General features: G+C 42.7%; 1 protein-coding gene across 1 annotated transcript in view; it reads left to right on the plus strand.

The window, feature by feature from the left end:
- Window positions 1-10,095, plus strand: part of LOC146014548 (baculoviral IAP repeat-containing protein 1-like) — a 48,858-nt gene extending 38,763 nt beyond the window's left edge. The window contains exon 11 of the mRNA XM_083151598.1: window positions 9,074-10,095. Within this exon, the coding sequence (XP_083007724.1) occupies window positions 9,074-9,438 (365 nt within the window). The 3' untranslated portion in view covers window positions 9,439-10,095. The remainder of the gene's footprint in view (window positions 1-9,073) is intronic.
- Window positions 10,096-14,154: the final 4,059 nt, after the last annotated feature.

A 14,154-nucleotide genomic window follows, 5' to 3' on the forward strand; every position in this document is an offset into this window, starting at 1 on the left:
TCAAAGGGACTAAACCCGGTAGATAATTGGGGTACCTCTCTGACCACAAACATTAAATAAGGTAATAGCAGATCCCAGTTATGTTTTTCTTGAGACACTGCCCACTTTATCATTTAAAAAAGGTGGTGTGCCAGTGTAAGACGGTTCTCAGAAAATTATTATTATTTAATCAATATCACAAATAATGAACATCTATCACAAAACATATATGAGAATATATAAGGTGAATAAAAAAATTGAGCAATATCATAAAAAATCTCACAGGTGTATGAGATGTTAGTTAGAAAACTCCATAAAGATGGGTTTTGGTAGAAGGAATGTGGTTATATATTACCATCCATATTGTCTCCTGGATAGGATTGTATGTCCAGAGAGCGGCAACCCTGAGTGTCCTAGGATGCCCTATATTTACAAGGGCTCAAGCCTCCCTATTTGGCGTATGGTCTCCTTTAATGACTGGATATTAGGAATATTGCAAATATCCCAAGCCTTGTGGTCCAGATGAATAGGAGTTGTATACCGTCGGTGGGAGAGTGGACTGGTCACATTGGATGGATTGATGGCAATTCAAAAGAAATTGGTCTTAGCTCAATGCGTTTCCCCGGATAATGCATGTCCGGCTTCCTCAGGAGCAAGTGTCCCCCCTTGTCGGGATTTCGGCGGTTGGGATTCCGGCGTCAGGATTTTGACCGCCGGGATTCCAACCGCCGGGATTCCATTCCGAATCCAGGTATACATGGTTAGTAGCTCTCTGGCAATAGTAACAACATGGCCTCCCCATACAGCAAACAGTTTTAAGGATGCTAGAGTAGGGTGGCAGCCTCCTCTAGCATCCTTAAAAACTGCTGTACGGGGGCAGCCATTTTGTGAGTGTCATTTTTCATTAGCTGCAGGAACTGGGAGACCCGGGACCAAAGACAGATTCAGCAGGTCCTTGCATGATGCGGAGGGGGTAAGGCAGGATTGGGGGGGTGTTCACTCTACTCGGGGGGAGGCGCTGCCAAAATTTCAAGCAGGGGGGCGCATATTTAATAGTTACTGAGGCATAGATGCCTGGCCAAAAGAACCTTAACTGTATACGTTCTCCTAAATGGCCTCCCCACAAATGTGTATGGGCAGCTTCCAACACCAGCCGCACAAGTTTTCGCGGAACTAATAGCTGATCCACTCTTTTCCCCTGTAAAGTAGTTAAATTTGGGTAGGGTGTGTTGAAACTTAAATCTAAATTGCAGTGTAAAAATAATGCAGCCAGTATTTACCCTGCACAGAAACAAAATATCTCACCCAAATGTAACTCTCTCTGCACATGTAACATCTTCCCCACCTGCAGTGTACATGGCTTTGCCCATTTTGCAAAAAAAAATGTATTTATTTATTAACAGTTCCTTATTTAGCGCACACATATTCCGCAGCACTTTACAGAGAATATTTGAACATTCACATCAGTCCCTTCCCCAGTGGAGCTTCCAATCTATATTCCCTACCACATGTACACGCACGCACAGACATTCTAGGGTTATGTTTATTGGGAGCCAATTAGCCTACCAGTATATTTTTGGATTGGAGGAAACCCATGCAAGTACGGGGAGAATATACAAACTCCGCACAGTTAGAGCCATGGTGGGAATCGAACCCATGACCTCAGTGCTGTGACCCAGTAATGCTAACCATTACACCATCCGTACTAACTTTGTACTGTTATCAGATCTGTATAATGGCCTTACTCACATTCGGGGTGGGCAGTATGGCCAGGAACAGGAGCGGCAGTGCGGCTGCCGGGCTGTACAGTATTACCAATTTTAGGGCCAAATACTGGGATCCCGTGATATGCCACCCTAGAATAGACTCAAACATGTTTAATTTCAAGTAAGAGTATCTGGAAAAGGAACCAGGATTGTGTTGAGTAAATTATTAAACATCTCTATGCTATGCTTTTTTTCTTAAGGGAAGTTTATTAAGTGTTGGCATTTTTCTACAAGCAACTTTGGGAAAAATTTATAGTCACCATTTCTGTAAAGTAACAGGAGGGAGTTAGTTAAAATTGATTTGGGATAATGCTTACAAATATTATATATATAGATATATATATATATTATATTTATATAAATATAATATATCTCCTATATATTTGGCTACATCTGTCACTCAAAGTGGGTGTCTGTGTCTATAACGCTCTGTTCCTGGACTTTCCTCTTAATGTGTGATTGCCTTCATCTGTGCTGAACACCTTTCTGAGAAATTAACCTGTTTAAAACAGGTGATGGCAATCATACATTAAGGGGAAGTCTAGAAACAGAGCATTGTGTCCCTCCTGGAGAGGGTCATGTTGGGAGGTATGTGACAGAGAACCAGCCCAGTGAGCCCACAGACAGTGCCAGACACCCACTGCCTTCCCATGTTGCCCAGCACTGCTACTCCACAGCCACCAGGTGAGCGCCCCCCTCCCGCGATTTGCAGCAAAACCTCCCCCCCCGCGCGCGCCCCCCCCCTCCCGCGATTCGCGGCAAAAACACCCACTCCCCCGCGACCCCCCCTACCGCGATTCGCAGCAAAAACACCCCCGCGACCCCCCCTCCCACGATTCGCTGCAAAAAGAACCCCCCCACGACCCCTCCCGCAATTCGCGGCATAACCACCACCCCGCGACCCCCCCCTCCCGCGAATCGCGGCAAACCCTCCCCCGTGACCCCCCCCCGATTCGCGGAAAAAACACCCCCCCCCCGCGACCTCCCTCCCGCGATTCGCGGCAAAAAGAACCCCCCCGCGACCCCCCTCCCGCGATTCGCGGCACCCCCCCCCCCCGCAATTCGCAGCAGCCCCAGGATTAAATGGCACATGCAAAACACTGACATGGCTATGGTCGACAATGAAAAAGGTTGACATGAGTTTTTGAAGATTTATTTTTAATTTTTTTAATTTTTTGATATTCATTGTCATGTGTCGACATGGACACCAATGAAGTGGCACACTTATGTCAACATTTACATGTGTTGACCTTTCTTGTGGCGATTCGCGTCACACCCCCCGAAACCCCCCCTCCGGCGATTCGCGGCACCCCGGCACCCCCCCGCGACCCCCCCCTCCCGCAATTCGCAGCAACCCCCCACCGGAACCCCCATGAACCCCGCTCTCCCGCGATTCGCGGCACCCACCCCCCGCAAACCCCCCCCCTCCCGCAAATCGCGGCACCCCCCGCGATTCGCGGCAGCCCCAGGATTAAATGGCACATGCAAAACACTGGCAAGGCTATGGTCGACAATGAAAAAGGTTGACATGAGTTTTTGAAGATTTATTTCATTTTTTGAATATTTTCATATTCATTCTCATGTGTCGACATGGACACCAATGAAGTGGCACACTTATGTCAACATTTACATGTGTTGACCTTTCTGTGTTGATTTTTTCTTGTGGCGATTTGAGTCACACCCCCCCCGCAACCCCCCCTCCCGCGATTCGCGGCACCCCCCGTGACACCCCACCTCCCGCAATTCGCGGCAACCCCCCACCGGAACCCCTGTGAACCCCGCCCTCCCGCGATTCGCGGCACCCAACCCCGCGACCCCCCCCTCCCGCAATTCGCGGCACCCCCCCGTGATTCGCGGCAGCTCCAGAATTAAATTGCACATGGAAAACACTGACATGGCTATGGTCGACAATGAAAAAGGTTGACATGAGTTTTTGAAGTTTGTTTTTTCATTTTTTGAATGTTTTCATATTCATTCTCATGTGTCGACATGGACACCAATGAAGTGCCACACTTATGTCAACATTTACATGTGTTGACCTTTCTGTCTTGATTTTTTCTTGTGGCGATTCGCGTCACGTCCTCCCCCACCCCCCCCGCAACCCTCACTCCCGCGATTCACGGCACACACACACCCCCCCGCGATTCTCGGCACCCCACCCCGTGACCCCCCCTCCCGTGATTCACGGCACACCCCCGCGACCCACCCTACCATGATTCGCCGCAACCCCGCCCCCCGTAACCCCCCTCCCGCGATTTGCGGCAACCCACCCCGCGACCCCCCTCCCGCGATTCTCTGCAATCCCTCCCCTCCCGCGATTCGCAGCATCCACCCCCCCACAACCCCCCCTCCTGCAATTCGCGGCACCCCCCGCGACCCCCCCTCCTGCAATTCGCGGCACCCTCCGTGACCCCCCCTCCCGCGATTCGCGGACACCTAAGTTGCAATACAGGCCATCTTTCATACAATTCTAACCATATTTCTCATATACAAACGTTCACAAATTAAGGGGGCGCAGCCCCTCACGACGGTGTGAAGAGCGCCCGTAGGGCGCGATGAATCACCTAGTATAGATATATCTATCTATCTATCTATCTATCTATCTATCTATCTATCTATCTATATATATATATATATATATATATATATATATATATATATATATATATATACAGGTTGAGTATCCCGTATCCAAAATGCTCGGGACCAGGAGAATTTTGGATAACGGATTATTCCGTATTTCGGAATATTTTAATATTTAAATTATGTATTTTGAAGTATTTTGCATGTATGCTGTATAAACACATAAAATACACACAAATATATTTTATTACCACATAAAATACACTCAAATATATTTTATTTGTGCATAAAACAAGGTTTCAAAACATGAAACAAAATTTGTGTACTATCTCAGATATTGAATTTGAATGCCAAGCAATCATTTTCTTGCACATATATAGTGCCAGTTACATATCCTGTCACCAGTAGTGCTGTTACAAATGTCCCCAGTGAGTATTTAGCATACGGGATACTCAACCTGTATATATATTATTTAAGGCAGGGCTGACCCAGGTTCAGTGTAAATGGTGCAGACCCAGGTCCGACCCAGGTCAAAGTGCTGTGTAAATGGGGTATAAAGCAGGGTCAGACCCTGGATACTCCAGCATTCAAAGACCAGGGTCCGACCAGGGTTTTTGGTGTAAAAGGGGTATAAATGTTTGGAAGCCTCAGACCTGCTCACATTTGCACAAATGGCAAAAACTCTGATGTTTCAGGATTGCGGATGGATTTGCGAGTGGATTGCTATAATTCATCATTTTCCTGCAATTTAGCAAGGGAAGTTTTTTATTTCTGTCTGGGTGGAGGCTTTTTTCTCTGATTAGCGACCCATGCTGAATTAGGCCCAGTGTCACTAACAGTACAACTATCAGTCTCTCCTGAGCCATTTGTATTTAATTTCCACACATTTTGTTTTATATCTCCCATCTCCTAATATAGTGAAAAAATGTGCACGTATAATAAAATAGTTTCTGACTTCTATACTATTTGTGCAAGGAGAAAAGAAGACTCTTTTTTAGGGGGAACTCATTTTTAGTTATTTTTGGGTTCTGGGATATGTTTTGGTAACGTGCTCTCAAAATAAATAAAATATAATTTTTATTAATATCCGTTTATATCGCACGTTACCAAAACATATCCCAGAACCCAAAAATAACTAAAAATAAGAGTGCCAAAAAAAGAGTAATCTCATCTCCTTGCACAAATAGTCTATCTTTCAGACTCAGGGAGCACCGCCACCTCAATCCAATAGAATGTGTTCAAACACAAACTATGCAATAAAAGTTATGTTGGCTACAAACAAAAATTAGCACCCCAATATCCAGTCTCGGTGGGACAATATAGGTGTTTCCTCATTTGCGGCCCCCCAAAAAAGTCTACTCTCTCTGACTTCTGTAATATGCAAGCTATTTTCTATATGGATATTTTAGCAAATATGTACCAAGAGAGGTTTAAATTAGTATTAGTGACAATATAACTCGGCCGGCAAGAGAGAATACAGCAGGGTTGCCTACTTTTAAAGTCTCCTCTCCGGGAGAAGCCTGGAGAGGAGACTGTCAGCAGCACTTCAGGGGGCGGAGCCTGATGTAGGGATAAATGGCATTATTTGCATCTTTAGCCACTCCCCCAGAAAGACGAGATTCGCTGGAAATTACCGCTGCCGCGGGGGAGATGCATGGCGGGGGTGCGCACCGGTATCTGGGAGGGTTGCCCAACTTTCCGGGGGGCTGGAGGGTGGCGCGATTTTAGTTTATGCAGTTCTCTAATTTTTTTTCTCTGTCAGGTGTGACAATATTATGATTATGTGCGAATACACAATTGATATTAATTACCAGTAGTGCATGTGTTCACCAGACATATCAACCACCTGTGCGGGGTTTTTTGTAATATACCAGCCAATGTGATTTATATAAATGCAGCTATTTATCATCCCTACAATTGTGCATTAATGATCAGAAAAACCAATCACAGTATGCACACCTCTCTTTAGTGTGATGTTTAATCAAATCACAGTGATTATTAACTTCACATATGTTTTCAGATTCATCACTTACTGCCAACTCTCCCTCCCTTGTGTTTTTTCCATGTAAGAGAGACTTTCTGGTGGCGAATTTCGGCCCTGCAATACCCAGTTATCAGGGCTGACCTAACACCACTTACAGAAGTGTCCTCGCTACATCCTGCTATTTTTCTATCAGTGTATCAATCTCTTCTCTCACCACCCGTCCGCTCATATGTTTATGAAGACGGCTGGCAGCAGAAAGAGTTGATTCTAACACACTGTACTCGCGCTCTTCCCATCCCCTCCAGGATACCTGCGGTATCTTATATTACAGATACCTTCTGTAATTAACGGCTAATTACCATTTACGGGTGTTGTTGTGACTAGCTGTATTATACTTCTATATTTTTTTCATACATAAGTGTAACGTATCCTATTTATTATGAGCTATACAGATTTGTCACTTCTCTCTGGATGTGTCATCAGCTGTCCTATCTAAGGACCATAAATTATAAATACATACCATTTTTATATATGTATCTTGAATAACACCACTTACTGCCACTATATTAGATATTGTGTGTAAGTGGCAATATATATTACTCTTTGTTCACTTAAGTAAGATTAATTTTTAAGAATAACTCTTTGTTGCCATCTAAAGGCTAATCATGTTAGTCTATCTTAGACTATTTGGAATTAAAAGTTAAGTTTTAACATAATCATTATACATTTCATTTGCTATTTTCAAAAGTGTGCCTCCAAAAAGGAATCCTTTCTGCGAACGGTTGTCCACGTCTTGTGGATCACCGTCTCTCTATTTCTAAGTATATTGATACTTGATTCCTGGGGGCACCTCCAACAACATACTATTGTTATACTTTATTAACTATATCGTCTTTAAAGTTGGTTCTACAACTGTTTAACCCCCCTTTGTTTGTCCTGTGCAGGATATCACCCAATACTGTATACATTTGTCCCCATCAGTTGCTAAATAGGGGGCCCATACAGACCTTTGCTATGGGGCCTACGAATATGTAGTTATGCCACTGCTCACTGGGCTGTCATTTAGGTGAGTTTCTTATTCCACTTTAAACAGCCAGCTGACCTGCATATCACCTTTGTGCGTGCCAGCTGACCCACACATACCACCTTAGCAGGAGTCAGGAGCCAGCTGACTCACATTCCACCACCTGAGGGAGCCAGCTGACCTGCATTCCACTTCAACACACATCAGGAGCCGCGACTTCTCCATGGGACAATTACTATTCAAATAAGTGTAAACATTCATTGAGCACCAGTTATTTGTATGGCTCACCGCTGGTTAAATTTATATAGCAATTAGCAGCACAAATCACTATCTTAATGATGCTCAAGGGTAGATAGCGTTAAGAAACATGTAATAAATTATACACATAAGGTCCCTATGAAGTTTGTACACAGGAGCCTGCCCGTGCCAATCTCCACTCACCTGTGTATTGCACCTGGCAATGTATCACACACTCACTTATTGAATAAATAATGCATACATGCAAATAAATGCAGACAATAATTTAGGCATTAATTTGTGTAACTCGCCACTTAATTAGTCCACAGCGTGAATCACTACCTTAGCTATTGCTAGAGAATAGAATGAGGCTGTAATTATACTAGCTTCCAAAACTGAAGCTGCATGTGCTAGTATAATATGCACTCAAGACATACAGCAGTAATAGACAGAGATTATATAGGAGGAGGAGAAGGAAAAAGGCAATATGGCCATAACCGGCACTTCAATGGTGTTTTGCCATTATGCAGGGAAGGGGTCTGTTACCAGTCCTGGGACGTGTGACGTGTGGAGAGAGATGTATATATGTAAAAATGTACATACTTTAATTGTTTTTCCGTTTCCTTTGACCCATGATTAAATCCTTATAACTGGTTCGATTTGAGTGAAATATTGACAAACATCGATAGTGTTTTGATGTTATGGAGATATGATGGTCATATCTCCAGTCCTTCTAATATAATTAAATATACCAATATTTGCAGGCATTAAGGCACTCTAATTGATATCTTAGGTTCACCCCAAAATTATATACATATTTCTGGTAAAAAATAAATAAATAAATAATAATAATAATAATAATTTAAAAAATCCTAACAGTAATGTAACAATTCTTTTTTTGAGGGATCTAGCGTGCACCCCACCCCATTTTCTTTTTTCTTTTTACTTATAATCTGCAACTGAGACAGGCTGGAAGTGACCCTCCCCAAAAACACCTGTCCGTGCCTGTATTTTTTCAATTACATACAGGAAACTGCAGGATACCACCCCAAATGCCAGCTTCCTGTCACATCACAGCAAATCACATTTTCAGTATTTACTGTACTTCCCCTGATGCATATAGTATGCATGCGCAGTCCTTCAATTATCACTTAATTTGGAAATTCTCTAATGAGCTATTCATGCTGTATTAGGCACACAGGGCCAGATGCACTAAGCTTCAAAAGTGATAAAATGGATAGTGATAAACAACTAACCAATCGGCCCCTGCCTGACATTTTTCAAACATAGTCTGTGATATGACAGGTAGGTTCTGATTGGCTGGTTGTTTATCACTCTCCATTTTATCACTTTTGAAGCTTAGTGCATCTGGCCCACAATCATTAAGACACATTTTTACAATCATAAAACTATTTTTAAACCTTCATAACAAACAGGTTGTATACAAAAGAGGGAAATTCCTTTCCAATTTCAATTAATGTTTGTTTTTCAAATTCACAGCTGAAGCAGCAAAAAACAGCAAGCTGACAAGGCTTCAGCACCTTGAATTACCAATGAATTCCGAAATCTCTGAGTCTGGATGGACAACTTTTTTTGAGAGAGCAGGAAATATGCCGGAGTTAAATCATCTGAATATCAGCAGGATGTATACCCAACAAATAAAGTCCCATGCCACCACCGTCACATCTTTTGTACGACTTGTGGCCAGGCTTCCCAAACTGGTGAAAATAATCATGTATGGGTGGCTGCTTGATAAGGATGATTTCAACATGTTCAATGCAATGAAAGAGAATCACCCACAGTCCAAGAGACTAATTATTGCATGGCAGTGGTACTTGCTCAAATCACCAATCATTGAAGATTGAAAGCATTCAAAACTCTTGTGTCTTTTAACTGAGCAATATAAAGATTATTGGACAATATTAAAGATCATGTAGTGTGATAGCACAGTATACTGAGGTAGAAGGTATGATAAAGCTACTAAAGTTTCATAGTTATAAACACATCCTCTGTTGTAGGGGTTTTAGGTGGCTAACTAGCCAAATCTAATGCCTGGTACACTCCAGAACGATTGAGATTGGGAGAAGATCGTAAGACGATTGTACAATCGTCTCACGATCTGTTGAAGCAGACGATCTGCGTAAGATCTGCTCCCGATCCAATCGGTACCCAGTTGAAGGAGTCTTTTCAAATTGTACCTGCTGCAGGTAGGATCTGAAAAATGACCAAACGACCCGCGGGGCCACGCATCAGATCGGATTGGAAACAGCCCAAAACATGGCCAATTTAAATACAACTGGTCAAGATTGTATCTACATCGGGTGTTTTGAGGCCAAATCATTCTGGTGTGTACCCTACATAAGGGAATGATGTGCTGGTGCAGCATTTCAATAATTTGATGTTGTTTTATCAGTGGCTGAAATAAAACTCATAATAGTTAAAGCAGTGGCCAAGCTCTACGCTCGTAACAGAGACCTCAAGAATTTCCATATAAATGTATTTCAGTGCCTTTTAATATTAACTCTCCTGTATACTATAAAATCATTAAACAAGATTGATCTGTGTTGTGTGCAAAAAAGGTTGGGAGCTTAAATATGCTGACTATTCCAATAATGTAGATATAGGTATATACAGTAGTGTGGCACTTTGTGTTTTTGAGGGATAACGTGGCGCTACACTAAGGGATCAGCCTGTCTTGGTATACTGAGATCTACTCCCCAGATCTCGTTTTGGTGAACTGTAAAAAAAAGTGGTTGTAACTCAGAAACTAAGCACTCCCTTTTTTAGACTATGTGGATAGGAATAGAAATAATTAAAATAAAATAATACTCCCCTTCATGCACTTCCTGATGGGTAGGAGGTTCCCCGGATTTTTCTGATTCTCAATGAATGGTTTGGATCACGGGAAATATGTGGAATGCAAAACACATAGGAATGCATGCAGTGGGTGAGTCTGATTCAATTCTTCAATGATAGAATAATGATTTCTATGACAAAAATGCGTACCAGACTCACATGGAGAATGCTTTTTGCAATACACATAAAGGTATCTTGGAAAAGGTAGCAGGGCTGGCGTACCAGTACTTACGATGTATGATGTTGAAAAACGCTCATAAGGGTTTCTTTCTCCTCCAAGAGATTTTTATTGAAGTAAAATATATAATATAAAATGAAGCATAAAATAAGTTGGGAGTTTTTGGAGGGTAGGTTAATACAGTATGATTTTCCCGGGAGATCACAGGATCCGGATCTGGTCTCACCAGGTACATCCACAAGGCAACCGTCCTCATTTAGCTCCATTCTTATAAAAGCACACTGGACACGATCAACATGTTTCGAGATATACTATCTCTTCCTCAGGATCCGTATCCAGTGTGTGAACAGGAAGGCTTTTTATTCCTCAGGAAGTCCTGCCTTTCAACTTCCGGTTCCCGAACCCGGAAGTGCTGATGTAATTTATCTTCCAGAATAAGAACATTCTAATTTGATGGCAGACATTCTACAACATAAATATCTAAAACACATCTACATCCTTCACTCCTCTGAAGCGCAGTGTTGTAGTTAAGGCAGTCTGCGGGATAACCTAGACGCCGCCGGAACTCTCACTTCCGGTTTCAATCTCCACTTTCAGCCGCGTGTTGTCCGCAGGGTAACCTGGCCGCCGACGGAACTCTCACTTCCGGTTTCGATCTTCATTTCCGGCCGCGTGTTGTCAAGATCACATGTCATTTCCGGCCATTCCGTCTGCTCGAAAAGGCCGCGATTTTCTCATCTGCATAGATTGGTTTAGCTGGTTTGTTTACAAACAAACGATTAAGTCCCGAACTTCCGGTTTCGTATACACCAATATTTAAAGAGATAAGGCAGTGTATTTGAAGCCATTGTCTTCTTCATCTTCATAATAAAGATAACCTAAAAAGAAATATGGTGTGAGTGTTTCTCAAAACAGGCTAATAAAACCTTAATACAGTGATATAATGATAATTGTTTAAAAGGTATAGCAGTTAAAGGAATCATTTCAGTTCAAAATCATGGTTGAGACACATGGGATTAAGGGTGACATTTAATAGAGTCCGATTTTGTTTTTTTGTAATTAGTAAACAAAATGGCATTATCGCATTTTTTTCTCAAATCGTTTAATTAATTAATTAATAGGGTGCGCAAAGGGCCGTATATCGCAATATTTTTTTTTTGAAAAATTGCACTTTTTAAATGTGCTGGAAAACACGCATTTTTTTCGCATCCAGATGTTTTCGCACAGAAAAGTATACAAATCGCTTATTTAATGGCATGTGCAAACTGAAATCGCACTTTTGAGGTGTCTATAAATCGCACTTTTTTCAGACCAGGTTCTGATGGGCGATTTGGCCCAGAACTAACTTTTGTCAAGTGCGCAAATGGTTAATTTGCTCACAGGTGTCCTTGTGCTGCCCTAGTTAGGGTTTCCCAAGTTGAATCCACCATTTTGTATGGATGCTATATGATTTATTGAGTTCTTATGTATTTGTTATCCTTTGCTGCCATCTACTGGCCAATGTTATATTTACCTCTGTAAGTTAATGTAATTACCATATGTATGTGTCATGTGACTACTTCTGTTCTGTGAGCTCACTTCCAGTTCCTGTGTCAGCCTCATGTGTAGCAGACATGTTTTCCTGAGCTGCAGAAAGGATTTTGCTTTGACCTCTATGTGTCATCTCTCAAGGTCTATCTGTGCATCATCTCAAGGTACAGCAATAAACTAGCTAAAGCATTACCATTGTATCTTCCTCACTGGATCTTTACATGCAACTGGTATTGTTAAGGGAATGAACATAGTGAGTTCACTATCTTCCACTGTTTGCATAAGGGTTGCCACTCACAACTGTCAGAGACTTCCTTCACGTGCATCTGTGGCAGAATAGTCCTAATTTTTACTCATAAACTCCCCTACATATACCCCAACATCATTAAGGACACCTGTGAGGGTTTTAGAGATGGAGATTTTGCAGAGTGGTTTGGAGTTGGCTGTTTGTGATTATGCCCATTTGGAGGAGCTGCGCAGGAAGAGGGAGGAAGCTGCGCGCCAGATCCAGGTACCCCGACTACTGTGTGCTTTAAGTAGGTATCATGCTAGGCTGTACCTGGACTACCTCTCGGATCAGCAGCTTGTGGGGATGTTTCGGCTGAACCGCATTAACCTGTTGGATTTATATGAGCAGGTGAGAGATGATTTGGACCCTTACAGGGGTGCCTACTATGCAGTGTCTAGGCTGCAGAAATCAATGTGTGCCCTCTACTTCTTGGCCACAGGCTCCACTCAGTATGTGACCTTATCGTCATTTGGGGTCTCACAAGCCACTTTCTCTAAGCATTTCAATCAAGTGTTACTTGCTTTAAAGAAGTTGTGGATACATCCATCAGATTCCCACGTTCTGAGTCCGAGTGGCAGGGCCTTAAGGTGGCTTTCTATAAGCTCTCAGCATTTCCTAACATGCTGGGAGGTATAGATTGCACACACATTGGCTTCAGGAACCGCACGTGAGGGGACACATCTATGTCAATAGGCGTGGGCGGCACTCCCTGAACGTGCAGGTGGTATGTGATGCTACCCTGAAAATCTTAAGTGCAGTTGCAGGCTACCCAGGAAACTGCCATGATGTCTATATTCTGAGGCACTCAGCCCTCTGGGACCGATTCCAGGACCAACAAATGCAAGAGGGCTGGCTACTTGGTAAGTACATTTTTAAATATAAAAATCTCTACCCTTTATTGATCGTGTTAAAATGTGTAATGGAAAAACCTAATAAATTATTTGACTCCTGTTGAGTGTCCCTATAGTCTGTTAAATATACCCACAACTACATTAAATTATCATTAACATTACAATGGGCATTAATTGTGGCTAAAATATGGCTATACCTGTTGTTACAACCAGTCATTACCAACAGTAAGTGTTCCCTGGACTAATGTGCATGTTGTTTTACATCTAAAGTGGCACTGTAGTGTATACTCCCCTCTGAAATGTGCAAAATATAGGTGGAACCAGTCCCTTTACTTTAACAGTTTGTCATGCATATTGCTGTTGTCCCACTTACTCATGTTAGCCCAATGCACATACCTTACCATATACTGCACTGACCTCATCTTTTTCTGTAAAGGTGACTCAGGATATGGGTGTCTTCCGTGAATCATGACACCTCTGAGATCCCCAGAAGGCTCTGCACAGCACGCTATAATGAATCACATGTTGCCACCCGCAATGTTGTGGAACACACATTTGGGGTACTGAAAAGTTGTTTCAGGTGTTTGGACAGGTCATCAGGAATACTGCTTTACCCCCCAGCAAAAGTAGTAATGATTGTCCAGGCTTGCTGCATGTTACACAACATAGCCCTCTCCCAACCATCCTATGTGGAGGATTACAATGCAGCAGTCGTGCAGGAAGCAGAAACTACCACACCTATGGTAGTGAGGGGTATGCAGAGGGGGAATCTGATGTGTACAGAGATCATCAGGCGCTACTTCTCAGGTAATGACATGTGCACTTTATACTAACATGTACCTTTGCTGTAAGTGTCCTCACATACAATATAGAAATT

This window comes from Crinia signifera, chromosome 1 (assembly GCF_055691185.1).
Source record: "Crinia signifera chromosome 1, ASM5569118v1, whole genome shotgun sequence".
Lineage (NCBI taxonomy): Eukaryota > Metazoa > Chordata > Amphibia > Anura > Myobatrachidae > Crinia > Crinia signifera.